This window comes from Neovison vison, chromosome 9 (genome assembly GCF_020171115.1).
Source record: "Neovison vison isolate M4711 chromosome 9, ASM_NN_V1, whole genome shotgun sequence".
In the NCBI taxonomy this organism is placed as follows: Eukaryota; Metazoa; Chordata; class Mammalia; order Carnivora; family Mustelidae; genus Neogale; species Neogale vison.
In genome coordinates, this window is record NC_058099.1 from 62,332,049 (window position 1) to 62,354,645 (window position 22,597).

The 22,597-nt window shown below is 35.2% G+C and overlaps 1 protein-coding gene across 2 annotated transcripts in view; it reads left to right on the top strand.

Moving 5' to 3' along the window:
* The window catches only part of KIAA2026 (KIAA2026 ortholog), a 159,113-nt gene that overhangs the window by 100,507 nt on the left and 36,009 nt on the right, over positions 1-22,597 (top strand). The window contains exon 5 of one of the 2 annotated variants that reach the window (XM_044265708.1): positions 14,101-14,190. The exons of the other annotated variant lie outside the window; for it this stretch is intronic. Coding sequence (XP_044121643.1) covers positions 14,101-14,190 — 90 coding nt within the window. The remainder of the gene's footprint in view (positions 1-14,100; positions 14,191-22,597) is intronic. 2 annotated transcript variants of the gene reach the window in all.

The window sequence follows — 22,597 nt, forward strand, 5'->3', positions numbered from 1 at the left end:
TACAAGGCATAGTTAAAATTGAATCTAATGTTTCAAAATTTTTGCCTCTGTTTTTGTCTCTTTGTAGCCAAAAGTCTCTTTGGTTTTTAAATGCTATACTGCTTTGTAGAAGTAGTTTAATAGAATATACATTATATATTATAAACATAATAATACAGACATTTATATAACATTTATATAATAATATATGAAAGTAAGTATGTAAGTCTTCCAAGAATAAATCATAATTTGTAAATAATTTGTAAATAAGCAATTTATTTTAATTTTTTGGGTACTGTAAAAAATGGTTGACACAAATCTTTTAACTCTTAGCTATATATGAACTTCAGAAGGAATATTAAGTAACATTTAATTGAATCGTCTTTAAACATTTCTGCAAAAAGAAAAAAAGTACACTTAGCGCCATATTTTTTTTTTTTTTTAAAGATTTTATTTATTTATTTGACAGAGAGAGATTACAAGTAGGCAGAGAGGCAGGTAGAGAGAGAAGGAGGAGGAAGCAGGCTCCCTGCTGAGCAGAGAGCCAGATGTGGGACTCGATCCCAGGACCCCGAGATCATGACCTGAGCCGAAGGCAGCGGCTTAACCCACTGAGCCACCCAGGCGCCCCAGCGCCATATTATTATTTGAAGAGTTTTCATTTGTAGTTGGTACCAGAATAAGCAGAGATTCTCACTTCAAATAATACTTTTATTTTTTATTTTATAAAAGATGTGTTTTCTTCAAATGACCCTTTTTAAAACTTTCTTTGTATTACTGTGTCCAATCCAGTTTCAAAAGTTTTATAACCTAATACTTAGTTGCCAAAAAATAAGTGATGTTAAAATGAATTTTTGTCAGTCTCAAGTCAAGGAGAAAATAAAGGAGTAATAACTATGAAAATATTGATAATATATAATGTGAGATGATCATATATATTTGACTTTTTGAATATATACATTCAAAAATGTAGACACATCTATTTTTCAGTAAAAACCTTATTTTTGGAACTGTTTTTATGGAAGTTACTAATTGGTAAAAATTTAATATTTTTAAATGAGCAGTGAAAGAAAATGACAATCTTCTTTTAGTATTTTAGGATAGAATATTTTTAATGATATTCTTAGAATGAATTACAAACATTTTTACAAAATCATTTTTTATAATATAACCTTGGTTACAGGATATTTAGCGGAAAATGTATGTTTACTGTTTTACTTGGAGGACTTTCTAATCATTGCTTATACCTCTTATCATACTTTTTTTTTTTTAAAGATTTATTTATTTGACAGAGAGAGATCACAAGTAGGCAGCAAGGCAGGCAGAGAGAGAGAGAGGAGGAAGCAGGCGCCCTGCTGAGCAGAGAGCCCGATGCGGGACTCGATCCCAGGACCCTGAGATCATGACCTGAGCCGAAGGCAGCGGCTTAACCCACTGAGCCACCCAGGCGCCCCCTCTTACCATACTTTAATAGTATATTGTTATTCTGTCACTGATATCATCACAGTCTTTGCTGTTTTCCCCCTCACTCTCCCCCTCAATACCTTAAAATATTCAATCCGGGAATATAAGTCTCAGAACAGATCTGGCCTGCAGTTGCTGTTTATCTCCATTCCTATCCTAGTGAATGGACTTTCATATGTAATAAGTGGCGTAGACAGCATGGACAGTGTTTTTCAAACGGCAAATGGTATTCATTAGTGAGGCATGAGATTAATCTAGTGGATTACATGACCAGCATTCCTTTTTTAAGCTAACAGTTAAAATAGAAAAGAAATAATGAGTGTCTCAGATATAGTAAGGGTAATACCGTTTCATGAAACTTTGGTTTTGATCTTGTGCTTATTGTAGTGGCATGCAGTGTAAAATACATTTTTGACCATGGGTCATGAGCAAAAAAGTTTTTAAAAAGTTAAAAAAAAGAACTAAATTATGCTTTGTCAATTACTGACCATTTGCTTATCACTCTCAGAAACTTAAGGTGAAAATTTGAATTTTGCCAAATTGAACTGTTTAAAATAAATAAAATCTCCTTCCTAGTTCTTACGGTGTCCTAGAATATGTGTGTGTGTGTGTGTGTGTGTGTGTGTAGTGTGTGTGTGTGTGTGTGTTTATAGTATAGTTTATAGTATAGTTTATAGTATGTACTATTGTACATAGTAGTATTGTTTTCAAACATAAGCATAAATTGACGGATCCTTAACCTCTGAAAAAACTATATTTCTCCATTTAACCAGTGGAGAAACTAAAGATATGAAATAAAGTAACAGATTGAGACCATCAGTATAACAAGTTGAGTCCAGAATTAAATTGGAATTCAACTGCTTCACTGTGTTATGGACCTTTTGATTATATTATTTTGAATAATATGAATAATGTAAATGTAAAATGTGAGTATTTTTCAGTTTCAGCTTTTTGATTTCTAACAGTGTGTGTTTCACTTCCCTCTTAAAATTCTTTCTATTTTTAAATATTGTGCACTGAGAGAAACATGTCTCATTAATAAATATAAATATCTTGTTAATCAGAGTTATTTTTCACATCCCACATAATATCCTATTTGCAGGGTTTTTTTTTCCAATTTATTTATTTTCAGAAAAACAGTATTCATTATTTTTTCACCACACCCAGTGCTCCATGCAAGCTATGCCCTCTATAATACCCACCACCTGGTACCCCAACCTCCCACCCCCCCCGCCACTTCAAACCCCTCAGATTGTTTTTCAGAGTCCATAGTCTCTCATGGTTCATCTCCCCTTCCAATTTACCCAAAAGCACATACCCTCCCCAATGTCCATAACCCTACCCCCCTTCTCCCAACCCCCCTCCCCCCAGCAACATGGGGGCTTAAGTGGGTAGGAGAAGAATCTATTTGCAGGTTTTGAAGCAGTCATTCTCCTTGTTATGGTAATCATAAGAAATGAGAAGGATTTTTCCTATCCTCATAATTTTAAAATGTTAATATAATTTTAGTTTAAATACAATATGAAATTTGAATTTATACCATGAATTTAAAATTTTGCTTATAATTTTTATAATAAAGTATAGGTTTGTTGTATTAGCATAGTAATGAGTGAGAGATCCAGTTTTTTTGAACCTATTCATTTTGACTTCTGCATTGTTTTCCCTTGGCTTTTTTAATTTACTGTATTGCTTTAGTTTTATATGCTACCTTATGTCCTTTTGGAACAAAGTAATTGTCTGTAAACCCGAAGGGCATAATTTCTAATTTGAAGTAGTGATAAAGTAAGGAAGGATTTATTTTGCAAGTTTTCTGAGATAATGGTCGTGGAATTCTTTTGATCTCTACAGAACCTTCCCTCTCCCTCCATATATACACATTCCTGCTTCTTGAGTTGGAGAAGAGGGCCTTTTAATATTTATCACTTAATAGAAATGAAAGCTTAGGTATGAACTAAATCCTAAAACTATAAACACATATGCAATTGGATTTTTTTGTCTTGTTTAGAAAGAACCCTTAAAGAATATGATACATTAGGAGGTAGATGAGTTCTACATTTTCTGGTCTCCTCTACCAGTGATCTGATCTCCTCTACCCAGTCATCTTAGGTTACTTTACCTCCCATTAATTTTAATTAGTTTGAATATGAGTTGGAAAGATACCTTTTTAGTCCAAAAATTACATATTTTTAGTCCTTTTCGGCTCTTAAGATTTATGATTTTGTGGCTCTGTCATGGGTTGCCTCAAGTGAAATGTTGAGGGACAGTATAAAGCCTTCAAAAGGCTTTCCTGGGGGATAAAACTCTTGGTAATTTCTGTGGTATGACTGAAAACCTCTCATGAGTGTTAACGGTATGCTCCAACTGTGGAGCATATTTCCTTTTTCATCCCTCTTGGCCCTGAGCCTCAGATATTTTTTTCTAATCCAAGGTAATGAGGAGGTTTTAATAAGGTGTTTTACTTTGTTAAAAAAAAAAATGCTTCTGTTTTCCTTATAGATGAATTTTATTTATTGGATTGATTTTGGGGTGTTTTTTTTGTTTTGTTTTAAGATTTTATTTATTTATTCATTTGACAGAGATCACAAGTAGACAGAGAGGCAGGCAGAGAGAAAGAGGAGGAAGCAGGCTCCCCACGGAGGAGAGAGCCCGATGCAGGGCTCGATCCCAGGACCCTGGGATCATGACCTGAGCGGAAGGCAGAGGCTTTAACCCTCCGAGCCACCCAGGCGCCCCATGCATTGATTTTGTTTTTAAAAGCACCATTTGAAGTTGAGTCAAGTTTAAAGTCCACACATATGCCTTACTATGTAAAAGAGAAAGAATATAGGGTATACTGGCTTGAGTCAGATTATTTTTTCTTTCAATATTAGTAATAGTTACAAAGTAACAATAGAATTATGTTTCTATACGTGAATTTTCTCAGAGCTGATCTTGGCCCTATATGTTCCGTTATCTGTATTAAATATATATTATATCTATTTGTAGAGAGTATAGAAAGGGATTGTAAATTGTTATGTAACTATTAATTCATTTTAAGATAAATTCAAAGTAAGTATTGCTAAAATATTTTCACCCTCAAATTCAATAAAATTTATGTTTGAGAGTTATGTCATATAAGGAATATTTATCTTATCATCGTGCATTTAATTGAGCATTTTTTTTCAATTTATTTATTTTAAGAAAAACAGTATTCATTATTTTTTCACCACACCCAGTGCTCCATGCAATCCGTGCCCTCTATAATACCCGCCACCTGGTACCCCAACCTCCCACCCCCCTGCTACTTCAAACCCCTCAGATTGTTTTTCACAGTCCATAGTCTCTCGTGGTTCACCTCCCTATCCAATTAACCCCAACTCCCTTCTCCTCTCTAACACCCCTTGTCTTCCATGCTCTTTGTTATGCTCCACAAATAAGTGAAACTATATGATAATTGACTCTCTCTGCTTGACTTATTTCACTCAGCATAATCTCTTCCAGTCCCGTCCATGTTGCTACAAAAGTTGGGTATTCATCCTTTCTGATGGAGGCATAATACTCCATAGTGTATATGGACCACATCTTCCTTATCCATTCATCCGCTGAAGGGCATCTTGGTTCTTTCCATAGTTTGGCGACCGTGGCCATTGCTGCTATAAACATTGGGGTACAGATGGCCCTTCTTTTCACGACATCTGTATCTTTGAGGTAAATACCCAGGAGTGCAATTGCAGGGTCATAGAGAAGCTCTATTTTTAATTTCTTGAGGAATCTCCACACTGTTCTTCAAAGTGACTGCACCAACTTGCATTCCCACCAACAGTGTAAGAGGGTTCCCCTTTCTCCACATCCTCTCCAACACATGTTGTTTCCTGTTTTGTTAATTTTGGCCATTCTAACTGGTGTAAGGTGATATCTCAATGTGGTTTTAATTTGAATCTCCCTGAGGGCTAATGATGATGAACATTTTTTCATGTGTCTGATAGCCATTTGTATGTCTTCATTGGAGAAGTGTCTGTTCATATCTTCTGCCCATTTTTTGATATGTTTCCCTGTTTCGTGTGTATTGAGTTTGAGGAGTTCATTATAGATCCTGGATATCAACCTTTTATCTGTACTGTCATTTGCAAATATCTTCTCCCATTCTGTGGGTTGCCTTTTTGTTTTGTTGACTGTTTCCTTTGCTGTGCAGAAGCTTTTTGATTTTGATGAAGTCCCAAAAGTTTATTTTTGTTTTTGTTTCCTTTGCCTTTGGAAATATATCTTGAAAGAAGTTGCTGTGGCTGATGTCGAAGAGATTACTGCCTATGCTCTCCTCTAGGATTCTGATGGATTCCTCTCTCACGTTGAGGTCTTTTATCCATTTTGAGTTTATCTTTGTGTACGGTGTAAGAGAATGATCGAATTTCATTCTTCTACATATAGCTGTCCAGTTTTCCCAGCACCATTTATTGAAGAGACTGTCTTTTTTCCACTGTATATTTTTTCCTGTTTTGTCGAAGATTAATTGACCATAGAGTAGAGGGTCCATATCTGGGCCCTCTACTCTGTTCCACTGGTCTCTGCGTCTGTTTTATGCCAGTACCATGCTGTCTTGGTGATCACAGCTTTGTAATAAAGCTTGAAATCAGGTAACGTGATGCCGCCAGCTTTATTTTTGTTTTTCAACATTTCCTTAGCGATTCGGGGTCTCTTCTGATTCCATACAAATTTTAGGATTATTTGCTCCAGCTCTTTGAAGAATGCCGGTGGAATTTTGATCAGAATGGCATTAAAAGTATAGATTGCTCTAGGCAGTATAGACATTTTAATAATGTTTATTCTTCGGATCCAAGAGCATGGAATGGTCTTCCATCTATTTGTGTCTTCTTCAGTTTCTTTCATGAGTGTTCTGTAGTTCCTCGAGTACAGATCCTTTACCTCTTTGGTTAGGTTTATTCCCAGTATCTTATGGTTCTTGGTGCTATAGTAAATGGAATCGATTCTCTAATTTCCCTTTCTGTATTTTCATTGTTAGTGTATAAGAAAGCGACTGATTTCTGCACATTGACTTTGTATCCTGCCACGTTGCTGAATTGCTGTATGAGTTCTAGTAGTTTGGGGGTGGAGTCTTTTGGGTTTTCCATATAAAGAATCATGTCATCTGCGAAGAGAGAGAGTTTGTGACTTCTTCATTAGCAATTTGGATACCTTTTATTTCTCTTTATTGTCTGATTGCTGTTGCTAGGACTTCTAATACTATGTTGAACAAGAGTGGTGAAAGTAGGCATCCTTGTCTTGTTCCTGATCTCAACGGGAAGGCTGCAAGCTTTTTCCCATTGAGGATGATATTTGCTGTGGGTCTTTCATAGATAGATTTGATGAGGCTCAGGAATGTTCCCTCTATCCATATACTTTGAAGCATTTTAATCAGGAACGGATGCTGGATTTTGTCAAATGCTTTTTCTGCATCGATTGAGAGGACCATGTGGTTCTTCTGTCTTCTCATATTAATTTGTTGTATCACATTGATTGATTTACGAATGTTGAACCATCCTTGTAGCCCAGGGATGAATCCCACCTGATCATGGTAGATAATCTTTTTAATGTGCTGTTGGATCCTGTTGGCTAGGATCTTGTTGAGAATCTTAGCATCCATATTCATCAGTGATATTGGTCTAAAATTCTCCTTTTTGGTAGGGTCTTTGCCTGGTTTGGGGATCAGGGTAATGCTGGCTTCATAGAAAGAGTCTGGAAGTTTTCCTTCTGCTTCAATTTTTTGAAACAGCTTCAGGAGAATAGGTGTTATTTCTTCTTTGAATGTTTGGTAGAATTCCCCAGGGAATCCGTCAGGTCCTGGGCTCTTGTTTTTTGGGAGGTTTTTGATCACTGCTTCAATATCGTTATTAGATATCGGTCTATTCAGGTTGTCGATTTCTTCCTGGTTCAATGTTGGTAGTTTATATTTTTCCAGGAATGCATCCATTTCATCAAGGTTGGTAAGCTTATTGGCATATAACTGTTGATAATAACTTCTGATGATTGTTTCTACTTCCTTGGTGTTAGTAGTGATCTCTCCCTTTTCATTCATAATTTTATGAATTTGGGTTTTCTCTCTTTTCTTTTGGATTAGTGTGGCCAATGGTGTATCGATCTTATTGATTCTTTCAAAAAACCAGCTTCTAGTTTCATTGATACGTTCTACTGTATCTCTGGTTTCTACCTCATTGATCTCAGCTCTAATCTTGATGATTTCCCTTCTTATGTGTGGAGTTGGTTTGATTTGTTGTTGATTCTCCAGTTCTTTAAGGTGTAGAGACAGCTGATGTGTTCTAGATTTTTCAATTTTTTTGAGCAAGGCTTGGATGGCTATGTATTTTCCCCTTAGGACCGCCTTTGCCGTATCCCATAGGTTTTGGACTGAAGTGTCTTCATTCTCATTGGTTTCCATAAATTGTTCCAGTTCTTCTTTGATCTCCTGGTTGATCCAAGCATTCTCAAGCAAGGTGGTCTTTAGCTTCCAGGTGTTTGAGTTCCTTCGGAACTTTTCCTTGTGATTGAGCTCCAGTTTCAAAGCATTGTGATCTGAGAATATGCAGGGAATCATCTCAGTCTTTTGGTATCGGTTGAGTCCTGATTTGTGACCCAGTATGTGGTCTATTCTGGAGAAGGTTCCATGTGCACCTGAGAAGAATGAGTATTCTGTTGTTTTAGGTTGGAATGTTCTGTATATATCTATGAGGTCCATCTGGTCCAATGTGTCATTCAATGCTCTTGTTTCTTTATTGATTTTCTGCTTCGATGATCTATCTAATTCTGAAAGAGGCGTGTTAAGATCTCCTACGATTAGTGTATTCATATCAATATGACTCTTTATCTTGATTAACAGTTTTCTTAAGTAATTGGCTGCTCCCATATTGGGAGCATAGATATTTACAATAGTTAGGTCATCTTGGTGGATAGTCCCTTTAAGGATTATGTAGTGTCCTTCTGTATCTCTGACTACAGTCTTTAGTTTGAAGTCTAATTTATCTGATATAAGAATCGCTACCCCAGCCTTCTTTTGAGGCCCATTGGCATGAAAGATGCTTCTCCATGCCTTCACTTTCAGTCTGCGTGTATCTTTAGGTTCCAAAGGGGTCTCTTGTAGACAACATATGGGTGGGTCCTGTCGTTTTATCCAATCTGCAACCCTGTGCTGTTTTATGGGTGCATTTAGGCCATTTACATTGAGAGCGATTATTGATAGATATGTTTTTATTGCCATCGAGTTACCTTTGAAGTCTTTCTTTCTGTAGACTGTCTCTATATTTCTGTTCAATGCTATTCTTGGGATTTTTCCTCTTTTATAGAACCCCCCCCTTAATATTTCCTGCAGTGTCGGCTTGGTGGTTGCATAGTCTTTTAAGCCTTGCCGGTCTTGAAAACTCTTTATCTCTCCATCCATTTTGAATGTCAGTCTTGCTGGATAAAGTATTCTTGGCTGCATGTTCTTCTCATTTAGTGCCCTGAATATATCTTGCCAGCCTCTTCTGGCTTGCCAGGTCTCTGTGGACAGGTCTGACGTTATTCTGATGGGCTTCCCTCTGTAAGTAAGGAGCCTCTTTGCCCTGGCGGCTTTCAAGAGATTATACCTACAATTATAATTCCTCAATTTGACTATCAGGTGTCGTGATGTTTTTTTGGAATGTATAATCTTGGGTGGAGACTTTTCAGCCTCTAGTACATGAACGCTGGTTCCATTCGCGAGATTGGGAAAATCTTCATCAAGGATTTGTTCCACTATATCTTCTTGACTTCTTTCTCCTCCGCTTCAGGGATTCCAATAATTCTGACGTTGGAATGCTTCATGGCATCATTTATTTCCCTGATTCTGTTTTCGTGGTTTCTAAGCTGTTTGTTCCAGGCTTCCTCCTGATCCTTTCTCTCTATCTGTTTGTCTTCCAGATCACTAATTCTATTTTCTGTCTCAGTTACACTAGCTTGAGAGAGTTTAGATTAGATTGGAACTCATTGAGAGCATTGTGGACCTCCTCCCTGGTAGCTTTAAGCTCTGCCCTAACATTGTGCACATCCTGTCTGGTCGCTTTCAGTTCGGCCCTAATCAATTCTGTTTGGTCATCCATGGCTTTCTCCAACCTAGCTATTGCCTGGATAATTGTTAGCCTGAATTCTCTTTCCAACATATTGTCTATGTTGATAGCCGTTAGCTCTGTTGCAGAAGGTCCATCCTCTGTATTTTTCTTCTGTTGGGTATTCCTCCTCCTAGTCATTTTGGTGGGAGATGACTGAACAGATGTAGCTGGATGTATCAACTGTGGTGCAGTCAAGGTGCACCCTGGAACACTTCTGAGCAATCAGGATTCCCCACCCAAACAAGAGACAAAAGAAAAGAAAAAGAAAAAAAAAAAGAAAAGAAGAAAAAGGAAAAAAAGAGAAAGAGAGAGAGAGAGAGAGAGGAAAGAAAGGGAAGATGAAAAAAAGAAGGTTCAGTCCAGATGGACCCCAATGCAAGATTTATGAAGTAGACAAAGAAAAAGAGATAAAAAGACTGATACAAGTATATGACAAGAGAAAAAAATATATATGCATATAAAGAAAGAACCTCGTCAAAAAGAACCACAAGTGTAAAATTTATATGCTATCAGGACAAACACAAAAAACACAGAAACACTGGTGGAAGAAGATGGGAGAGTTCTTATAAATTCTCAGTGTGTGCGAGGAAGGTTGTTTTGATTCTTCCTGGATGTATCTTGATATCTTTGTTAAAGTACTCAAGTTTCCTAAGATAAAGGGGATTAAACATTGGTTTACCTATAGGGGTAGTATTGATTGGGGAAAGGGGATTACTTTGAAGTTTATATGAATATTAGAGGTTAAAAATAAAAAGGAATAAACAAGACTAAGCTAAACTAAAATTTTAAAAAAAGAATTCAAAAAATAAAAATGCAAAAGAAAAACATAGGTGTATGTATCAAAAAGTTCAGGTTAGAAAGGTATTATGGAATTTGATGTACTGTACAATTCGCTGTGATGGTAAATAGGTTAAAAAAATTACCTATGTGTTTAAAAAATATATATATATGAACCGGAATAGTGGGAACAAGTAAACAATACAAGTTTTCCTATGAAGTAGTGGTTATTCTCTTGTAGTCCTTTTTTTTTTTTCCTTTCTTGGTTTGTTTTCTGGGGGAGGGGCCTGCCACGTGGATTGTCAGTCAATGATGTTTCCTGAGTTAAGTCCTCCCATCCCCCTCAAGGGGGTGGGCTCTGAGGAAACTGGCTTTTTTTCAGGCTTTTGTTCTCTGGCGGTTTTTATGATTGTTCACTTTTTTTTTTCTCTCACCTTGTCCGCCTTTGATGCTTTTTGTAGTATTAGAGGAAATCAAACTGCACCCTCATCTCCCTCTCAGAGAGAAGCCTCAGTCTGAGTGCAGAGCTTAAATAAGTTTTCCCTTGGCTGCTGGCAGAGCAGGTTCCAAGTTGCAGACCCTGGGGGTGCAGGATCTTTTGCTGGTACCGAAAGCCAAGGCAGTGGCAGCTGTCTGGGAGCTCCCAACAGCCAGAGAGGTTCCAAGCAGCAATCGCACACTGAGATTTTGCTGCTGGCCCAGGTTGGGAGTGCCCGGCTTGCGCGCACCTCTTTTGAAAGGCGGCTATGTGTAGGGCGCGCGTCTTGGGCACTGAGAAGGGGTCGCTGGTCCGTAAGCCCCAGGCTGGGCTTTTGTGCACCTCTGTCGGGGAAGAGTTTGGGGCGCACGGCTTAGGCTTTGAAACAATGGCGCGGGTCAAAGAGCGCCGGCCGGGCCTTTGTAACTCAGGGGAGCATGAGGGACGTGCGCGCGTATCTCAAGCTTTGTGGTAGGGCTAGCGCGTGTTCTGCAGACCAGCGCGGCTCCCATCCCCTCATGGGAGCCAGAACTCACACATTCTCGGGGGCGCTGGCGGCTTAGTGTTCACAAGAAGCTGGTTTCTCCACCGCACTCTCTCTACCTCAGCACCGGGGAGGCTGTCCTGGGACTGCGGACTTAAGTCCCTGTCCCTAGCCGCCCCGATTCCCACAATTCCCCCCCCCCCCCGCGATCCTTTGCTGTTTTGGAGTGCTTTCAACCAGTCTCCAAGTTACTGCTGGTCCCCAGACGCATGGCACTCTCGCTAGTATTGGGGTATTACTTTCCAACCGGTCACCTCTGGTGGCTCCCTCCCCCTTTTGTTTATCTTCCGGTATCAGTCCGCCTTCCCACTCCGCTTTACCTGCCCACTGGCGTCTTCTGCCCCTGTAGAGATCCAGACGTGTATGATTCTGATCTCAGGCTGATTTCATGGGTGATCAGAGTTCTTTGGTAGGTAATCAGCTCACTTTGGGGTACAGGCTGAAAAGGCGCCTCCTCCTACTCCCCCGCCATCTTGTCCAAGACCTTAATTCATTATTCTATCCCCTGTTTGGAAATTAGTCTTTTTGAATCTTCATATTCCTTAGCTACATAGTTCCAGAATATTTCAGGAGCCATGAAAATTTGGTATTCATTATCATTTAGTACCTTACTGCTTAAAAGTATGATCTGCAGCCCATACCTGGGAACTTGTTAGAAATGCAGAATCTCAAGTCCCACCTCAGACCTACTAAATCAAAAACTCCATTTTAACAAGATTTCCAGGTGATTCTTACGCACATTAAAGTTTGAGAAGCACTGATTTACTTACTAACCAGGTAAGCCACTTCAAAGTACTGGTTTATATAGCCATAAAGCTCTTAAGCTGTGGAAATCATTCAGTTTGACGTCAGAACTGTGTTCTTCTTCCTTTAAATAGAATATAAATATTTGTTGATTCCATGAATTGAAAGATTTTAATTGTCTTAGAGTGTGTCTAGTTGTAGAGGTGTGTTTTCATTGTTACTCTAAGTTTCTACAAACTATATACAGAAAATTTATCCTTATTCCTTGTATAATGAGACATCTAAGATACAAGTGAAAATTCTTCTGAGTTTTGCCATCTGTGCAAATGAGAAATCTATGTTGTGATATTTAGTTCACCAAGTTCAGTGAAATGGCATGTAAATATCTGCTAGTTCTGGGGCACATACAACTTGCTGATCAAAATAGCTGATTATACAATGAGAAGTTTATTTCCCACTGAGCGCTTACTAAAAACCTGATGTAGGTACAACAAGATAGAAGTGGAAGACATTACAAAGTTCCAGAGGCACTTCCATAGTTGTTTTGTCCACTGCTCACCAGCATTTCTTCCATAACTCTAGATTTGGCAAATGGGCATATGTATTTTACAGTAAATATCAGCAGCACTGTTCTACTACATCTTTGTGTACTGTTTTCTACTCTGGAATTATTTAATTTGGGTTCCTTAAATGTGTATTTTCTCTGCATTGTCAGTTCTTTGAGTTTGAAATTATGTAGACATTTCTAATAATAATTTTAATACTAATTAAAATAATATCTGTGATAATTTTTCTTAACCTATTAGATTGAACCATATTGTCATTTATGTAGATCAAATGCCATGTGATTTCACATGGTATATAGGAGGTTTAAAGGGGCCCTACTTTCCCATTTTTGTCCCAGTAGTCACTACAAATGATCTTGTTGTAACCCCCTTTTTCTTTTGTTGTTTTTGTTTTCTTATACAAGAAATACGCCTTTTAGGAAAACAATACCCTTACACAAAGATTTGTGAATGTAACAAACATGGGCTGATATAATCTTATGGTAAATTAATAGTTTTCTAAGTGTAGTATTTTTTAAAAATTATCACAGTATAAACATTTACAAAACTTTGATTAATCTAAAACTTTTCCTCTCTATGTGCTCGTTTTTTTGTTTTAGAAACCTATTTCTTTTTCGCTATAGATTTTTTAAAAAACATGAGCATAAATTATTTTAGGAAAAAAGTTAAATATAAAACTAATTTTTTTAAGAACTAAAACGTAGTTATTAATATTTTGGTTGTTGCTGACACTTCACTGTTTAAAGCTTTAGTAGTTAATACAAACTAGTTTGATTACTCATAACTAAAACCCAATTATTTTGGCCATTTGACAGTATTACCAAGGTGAAGTAAAATGAACATAATTATGAAGGAAAATAGATACTATCTGTAGCAATGGTTTTATTAAACATGACTAAGATCATATTAAGAATGGGTACTTAAATTCATTTACTTTTTTGAATATATTACAGACAGTGGAAATCCTTCTTTCTTAGCAATGCCAACAGCAGTATAATTATTTTAATTGTATAATTAGCAAACCAAATCAAAGGTATAATGACAGTTCTCCAGGGGTGCATTTATTCACCAACTAGGAGACTGCCTAATGAAGCATTTCTTAAAGGTGATTTAGTAACCTGTGAAATCTAGAGTGAATTTCCAGATCTTTGTCATTCTGGGCTGAAAGTTAATAATGTTAAGAAAGTATCTGGATTATAAAGCAAGCTGAGAACAGGGAAGTGTGGTATGAAACCACCAGTGTTGAAATTTCAGCTATTTTTATCCTAAGCCTGAAGTTCATGCATTATAAAAATACTATATTTTAAAATATAAACTTGTGGGGCTTTCTTTGCTTTTTGCTATTACAAATACAAATAATTGTGAATTTAGTATATGTTAAAACAACTTCTGTTACCACATTTTGGTTGTTTTATATTATGTGTTATCAAGCTGTGTTTTTGTGTTTTATTTTAGCTTATTTGCACTAATCTTGATGAACTCAGGGAATTAATCACAAAAATCGAGAATGAACTCAAAGATCTGGAAAACAGTAGAAAAAAATCGGTAGGTGTTGATCCAAAAGTTCTATCTATTATTATCAGCATTAAAATTTATTCCTGCTTTTTTCTAAAGCTTTTTTTTCAAGTCTTGTTCTCCTGGATTACATAAAAAATTGCAATGAAAAATAGAAACACTGTTCCTTTTATTTCTCCTGTGTGGTCTAGTTTTCATTTTTCATAACAAAAATGGTACCAAGGCAAGTAAATTAATTTTGTTTGCCTGGTTTATATAAGGTATAGTTTTAAGTATTTCCCATTATACTGGTTGGTTGTTTTCTGACTGGTAGTTTTTTGGGAAATGCTTACGTTGCAGATATTCTTTATTAATAATTATTTGCTTTTAATGAAAGTTTATTGCTTAGTAAAATAAAAATTTTAATAGCTGTGACATAAATAACAGATACAAATTGTTTAGTCCTGCCCCAGATGTTTTTGATACATGCTTAACAGTATGTCTTTTTAAAATACCTCGAAGGTCTTTTTTAAACTTTCACTATATATTCTAAATTCACAATTTTACCTCCATTTTTTATTCTTGTGGGAATAGAGTATAAAGGCATTATATTTATTCACTTAACACTTGCTAAAATACTCAATTATGTAATTCACTAAATCACTAATACTTGTTTAAGCTGACATTCAGTGATATTCAGATTCAAAACTCAGTTATACACCAGTAAATAAACGAGGGAGGCTTTAAACACTGCAGAAAACCAATCATTATTTTTGAAATCCCTGGGTTTTATGCCTTAGGAATGCCATGAAGCCACTCAATTTTAGGTCTTTGCTCAGAACCTATTAATCTAGAATTATATATAAAATAAGGATAGTGAAACAGCAAGCTGCATTTCATCAGATTTGTAGTAGTCATTTTATCTGCTCTCTAGAAAAGACTTATTGGTAGCACCCTGAAGGAAAGACACTTAAGTGCCATAAAAGTACAACTTTCTGAGGTTATTTAATATAGGTGTAAAACAGAGTCAGGCATTTCAGAAGTTTCATGTGATATCCTTGAAAATATTGATATAATCTAAGAGGTAGAATAGAAAAATGTTCATAGTGATAACCATCAATTAACAAGAAAACATATTAAAGTATATAATCCTAGAATGTAGAAACTATATATTTTTTAGAAATATTTCCACTAAAAATGGTTTAGACCCTCATTAGATTCTTATATGTTCATATATATATGTATGTATGTATACTTTGTATATATACACATACATGTTTTTTATTTATACACATATGTATATATGTATTCTTTGTGTGTGTGTACACATATGCACACCAGCTGTTTTAAAATTTATCTCTGTGATGTATTTTCCAAACAACATTTATATTAGAATATTTTCCCTCAACAAAGCTGTTTTTAATATATTTAATGTTATATGCTCATAAAGGACTGATTCTGTCCTTTAATAGGAAAGAGTAGTCTTTTAACCAGGGTGTTATTTACAATTTTTGCAGAAGCTGTTTATTTTTAGTGAGTTGTCTGTTCTTCATGAGTCTAAATAGAAACTTAGTTAAATAAATTTGCTAATTGTTTTTTATGCTGCAGGTAAACATAATGTATGCATCTTAACTTGCTCCCATATTATAAATTAGGGATTTTTGTTTTTAATGAATAGTTTTATGCATAATGTACTTAATTTATAGCTTGTATTGTAAAAGCAAAAGACTTCTTCAAGGATCCTTGAGTTTTCCTGTAAAGTCTTCTACCTAACTTCCATATTCCAAGGTATAAGTATATTGCCTTCCTTCACAGGAACAAGTAAAAAAGTGAAAGAATATATAAATTACAAATACTTAACATTGTAGTCTTTGAAGGCATGTTTATAAGAAAATTTTAGGTTACATACAGGGTTTAATTGATTAAATTTTGTGACTCTAAATTTTTTTTTTTAAGATTTTATTTATTTGACAGACAGAGATCACAAGTAGGCAGAGAGGCAGGCAGAGAGAGAGGAGGAAGCAGACTCCCTGCTGAGCAGAGAGCCCGATGTGGGGCTCGATCCCGGGGTCCTGGGATCACGACCTGAGCCGAAGGCAGAGGCTTTAACCCACTGAGCCACCCAGGCACCCCTGTGACTCTAAATTTTTAACTTGTCCATGACTCTTAGAATTTGCATATTATTTTTTTCTTTTTAAGATTTTATTTATTTGAGAGAGAGAGCTCAAATGTGGGGAGGAGGAGAGGGAGAGGGACAAGCAGACCCTGTGCTGAATGCTCTAAATACTCTAAAACAGTATTTAGAGTCAAAGCAATTTTGTTACTCATCATCAAGGCAGGGGCCCAAGATAGGGCTCAGTCCCAGAATGCTGAGATCATGACCTGAGCCAAAACCAGGAGTTGGATACCCAGCTGACTGAGCCACCCAGGCACCCCGCATATTAGTTTTGTTGTTGTTCTTTTTTATAGACAGTATTAGCAGTAGCCTTTATTATAAATTTTAGTGTTTCAAAATCATTTCATCAGCATTCACACTCAGATTCTCAGAATTGTATAACACATTTTAAGTTTAAAGGAAAACTTAATATCTTACAAAAATGAACAAGTGTTCGTGTCCAATTCATTTATTTAATTTTTAATAATACATACACTAACATAAGTTATTTACATATTGTTTAAACCTACTTAACTCAAAAAAATAGCATTCTCTGGTTAAACAGATGGCTAAATGTATCTATTGCTTATTATACACAATAGTCTTAAATACTAAATTTCTCTTAAGCACTTGCTGAGGAGCTCCATTTTTTGTATGATTATTCAAAATAAGAAAATAATATTACTGGAGTACCTGGTATTATCTCTGCACTTTCACGAACATACAGGTTTAAGTAGCAGATGGTGGTCCAGTCATCATCTTATGAGCAGTCATTTTATGACTAAATGTCTTTGAATAATTTCCAAACAAGTGTACCTATATTACTCTTTCATCTCTACACTTGACATTTTAGATTCTTCTAAGAAAGGCAGGAGCAACAATGATTCTACACTTTTAATTTAACTAGAGATTTAATCTATTGTTTTTGCTTTGTTTGGTTGGGTGGGTGTTTTTTTTTTTCTTTTGTATTCACTTGGGAATGTCCACTGAGATTTGGACAATACAGACTAGGTTACTAATAGCCCAAGATAGACCTAAGCCAAGGTTAGGGCAAGAATTCAGCTAATTTCTTTAGATACTTTCACAGGTGATTAAGGGTCAATTCAGTGGTTAAAAAGAACAAATATATTTATTCAGTTTGTTCCAGTATCAGTGTGCCTCTAAAGTTCTATGTATCATGTTTCTAAATATTTTTGTCCAGTAAGTTGACTGTAATTATGTGTTTGTAAATACTAATTTATTTCCCAATTTTTATTATATTGGCCAACAAATTCTAATAATTCAATGGAATGTGTTAGTTTAATATAAATTCTTAAAATGTCACAAATAAGAGGACTGTCTTTAATTAATTGTAGATACAACATAAATTTTCATTTTTTTTCTGTTCTGTTGCAAAAAAAGTCATTAAAGTATAAAACAATTTTTTTGACTTTTAAGATTTTCATGTTATGCTTTGTAAGAAATAGTAATATTTTTGAAGTTCAAGCATTCTTAGGAATACATTATACAAAACATAGTTTCAAAACTGATGCATAGTAAATAAACATGATGGATGAATAAATTTCAGCCAAATTTCCACACATTGAGGTTTCGCATATGATAATAGGTAATGTGATTCTGATTTTCGTTAGAATATTTGACACACAGTATTAGTAGTTTTAAAATATGTTTTCTGCTCTTCAAGAAATAGAAATTCTTGGGACTGTACTTAATGGGGATAATCTTAATGAGATTACTAACATATAAACTATTCCCCTTTAAACTGCCTAAAAGGTTTTTTCATGAATAGCTTATAATGACCACAAAGCTTAATGGTAGCGATAGACTGTAAATGTTTACATTTTAGTATCATTTCTTATTTTTCTATGGAAACCAATCCTGATTATGATAGATGTTAGTTGTAAGAATAACTTTACTGGATGTTTATACTAATATTAAATACTAGTTTGTCTGCCATCATTTGGAAATAAGGTGTTTCACTTAATGAATTTTCTAGATAACCAAAACCTGAACGTTAGGACGATATTTCTTTTTTTTTAAATTTCTTATTTTAATTACTGAATGACAAACTTTTGTGCCTCCTTTTACTCTATTGAAAAAATATTAATCCTTTTTTGATGAGTCAAGGATCATTATGAATATCCATAAGTATACTCATATTCTAAAAATTTATTGATATCAGTAACTCTAATTAAACATTTACCAAAAGACCTATATATTTTGAAGGTGTGTGTTTTTTTGCTTTTGTTCTCTTTCCTCATTGTCTGTTGTTTCTTGTCTTTGTGTATGTATTTGCCCTAGCTGATATACTGTGAATTACAAAGCAAGTAACAATATTTAAGTTATTTAAGTAACAATATTTAAGTCCAATAAGAATTGGACTCATAGTAAGGACCTGAGAGACTTTCTTAATATTAATTAAGAAATTAAGTGCATGAACTTGTGATACATTTCCTGTGGGTTTCCTTCACTGTTGCCAGACAAATAGAGTATTAATTTTGATCTTCATAAGAAGTTATCACTGTCACAACTAAAACAGTATTTAGAGTCAAAGCAATTTTGTTACTCATCATCAACTTTTATATGTATCAAAGCGACTCCAATAAAAAGGGGATGTATTCCATATAGACATTTGCTTGTCATGAATGCCATTGCTAAAGATAGAAATATCTATGTGATAGAGGATTTAACATGAATTTGTACACACACCTCACTTCTTTCGAAGATTTCTTCTCTGGAGGGCCTTTCCAGGTAGTTTTTCCTACCAAAGCAACAAGGAAGAATTATCCCACTCCTCACCCTTGTCAGCATGTCATTATAAAAGCTTTCCTAACCTCTTGGAGGTTTTGAGCTACTCATTGTATTAGAAAATTTACAGTCTTTTAAAATCTAGATTGTTGACTTATTCTTGTAAGGCAGCTAATCTCATTTATAGTTAATAATGTAAGGGGAGAAAAATACTTTAGTTTTCTTGAGTTTGTTCTAGTATACTTGGTACCATTACTTTATGTAGGAGCTTATTCAGAAAAGGCTCAGCATCCTTTGGATCCTACAGTGTTACATATCTAATTTTCTACCTGAGATTTGTTTAAAGTGAGATATCTGGTGTGAACAATTTGGCCAAAAAGTACAAGATATTATTTATAGGAAAAGAAGCTTTGTCTGGATTGTATAATGATGAATGATAGTCTTATCACTATAAAGAAACCAACATTTAAAGTACAAGACTTTTTTTCTTTTCTAATATATCTTTTGGTAGTTAGATAACTCAACACTTAGGATAAATATCACAGTCAATATGTTAAAAAAGTTATAAAACTGCTTTGCTCTTTGATCTTTATCCTGTTTGGAATTTAATTTTTATTTTCCTCATTTCATGCCCCCTTCCTCCCAAAAAAAGAATTTACACAGTGGTGTGTTCAGCAGACTACCTCTAATAGTGAAAATTTGGAAAAAGCCTATATGTCCAACAGTGGGAAGATGACTAACCAAACAGTGTTAACACAGTGGTATATCATATAGCTAATAAAATAAAATATTTAAAGATCATTGTTACTATATGGAAGTATTTGTGAAATGTTAATTTTTTTAAAATACACAAAATAAGATGAGCCTAATGATTACAATATATAAAAATACTTCTTAAAAAGAATTGGAAGGGAATTTGAAGTAATGAAGAAAATTAATCTTTATTATGTTCTTAAAATAATTTAAATTTATTATATAATAATAATATTTCTCTTGCCTAACCAAAGGCTGTACATTAGAAAGATCAAACAGAGAAATCAGAAGCTTGGATCAAATGGTGACACCCCATTTTTGGGTCACAGAGTTCTGTATAAGCCACTAGTTACCAATCCGGTATGATCCCAACCCCACCCCCTTCCCCAGGAAGTCTTCTGGCAATGTCTGAAGACATTTTTGGTCATTGAAGAGGTGGTACTGGCGCTTAATCGATAGAGCCCTGCAGTGCTGCCAAAGGTATTCTACATTACAGTGATCCTATAAGGCAGATGATAACGCCCTGCAACAAAAAATTATCTGGCTTCAAATGTCAGATGTGTGGAAATTGCAAAACCCTAACATAAGCCTGTATTTGCTAAGGGCCTTTTCTGCTGCTGCCAGTTTACTATGGGGAGAAAACATGATGTTTCGAAAGTTGGGTAGAAATCAATGAAATCAGACATCCAATCCCATAATTGAGAGTACTTTATTAGATCATATACTTGTACTTCAGACTAGTGAAATTTGTGAATGTTAATATTCATCTTTACCTTTTATGATTCCATTAGATAGTTAAAAAAAGATTCTTGACTTTATATCCAGCTGTTTTCAATTTATTATGATTTATGGCCTCTCTCAAAGATGTTCATCATTTACCTTTATCTTCCTTTGTATAGGAAATGAAGTAGTTACAATTAACATGATTATATATGTATTTATTTATTTTTAGAAAGGTGATATAATGTGTCTTTAAAAAGTGAAGAAATAGTGAGGAATAGAAAGAGATAAATAGAAAAATATAGCCAAACTATGTTTAAAGCTTACATGAAATTATATAGACCCCCAAAACATAATTGCATATAGTATAAGCTTATATAAGACAAAGGGACTATTTATACATTAATCTTACTTTCTAACACCTATAACAGAAATTTTATTATAATGAAGGATTATGGGATTTTTCCTTCCTCTCTCCATTCCATATCCATGTGTTCACAATGAGGCATCAAATCAAAATTATTTTATAGCTCACTGTTTAGAGTACAAAATCTATTAAAGTGTAAGAAATATTAGATATATTTAGAGTCCTGAATATGCCTTAATTAACTTTATTTAATGCCTTTTCTTGTAGATATGGTTGCAGTAATCTCTAAATTATCTTAAAATTAGTTTACGTTTTTTACAGTTACATCATTATATATATCCTTTTTTTAAAGATTTTATTTATTTATGTGACAGAGTGGGCACAAGCAGGGGGAGCAGCAGAGGGAAGGGAAGAAGCAGGCTCCTTGCTGATTAAGGAGCCCAATTTGGGGCTCGATCCCAGAACCCTGGGATTCATGACCTGAGCCAAAGGCAAACAGATGCTTAACTGACTAAGCCACCCAGGCACGCCTGTATCATTTTCTTATTCTAGATTTTCTGGTAGACTACTGTTTAACAAAACTGAAAACAATCTCAGCTGTTGGGGGAAAAATCACTTTGTCTTTAAATAGCCGTATTTAAAGCTTTTAAAATACTAAAACACCATTTTGGAAGTCATGTACAACGATAAAATAAACTTCTTTACCTGTGTTAGTTACAGTTTCAAGTCTTATTCATAAGGCAAGTACTTCCTCAGTGCCTTCTGTATGTTATGTATAGTACCAGGAACTTGGATCTGAAATTAAAACAAAGTCCTGTCCTCAAAGAATTCACTTAAGGGCTTAAGATTTTATTCCCAACACTGGTGATAAATTTTTAATTTTAATCTAGGTGAGTTGGGCTATCATCTGTCCTTTTATAAAAGACTTAATCTTTTCTTTTCAAGCATTCAGAAGTCACCATACACTCCAGACACTTGGCTCACTTCCCTTAATTACATGTTTATATGTTTGGAAATAGGGTGGAGGGGTAGGTAACATGCATTTTATGAAGAATCAAATGGTAACTAACTGACGTGCTCAAAATAAAAGCTATTATATAAAAGCTGGATGACAGGAAATGTGAACCAGAGCAATATATGACTGGTAAGACAAAACTTCAGTTAGTACTGAATTACCTAAGAATGCATTATCCACATTTATCTATGGCAAATCTTATCCCTTGGGTATTTTTTTAACATTTTATAACTACTCAGCTAAGAAATAGATTTTAACCCTTGTTAATAGTGCCAAGTGTTTCTATTTATTACAATTTGGCGTAGTTTGAATCCCAACAGGGAAACTTTCATAAAAAGAATTATTTGAGGAGTGCCTGGGTGGCTCAGTCAGTTAAGGAGCTGCCTTTGGCTCAGGTTGTGATCCCAGGGTACTGGGATCATGCCCTGCCTCTGGCTCCCTGCTTAGTGAAAGTTACCTTCTCCCTCTGCACCTCCCAGCACCCCCATCCCCACTTGTGCTCTCTCTCTCTCTCTCAAATAAATAAAATCTTTAAAAAAAAAAAGAACTATAAATCATAAAGAAATTTGAACAGTGCTTAAATCACTTTATTAAATGTAACAGTAATTTATAATGATGACTCAGTTCATTGAGAGTTAAATTTTATTCAAACAAAGAGGCAACCCACGGAATGGGAGAAGATATTTGCAAATGGCAGTAC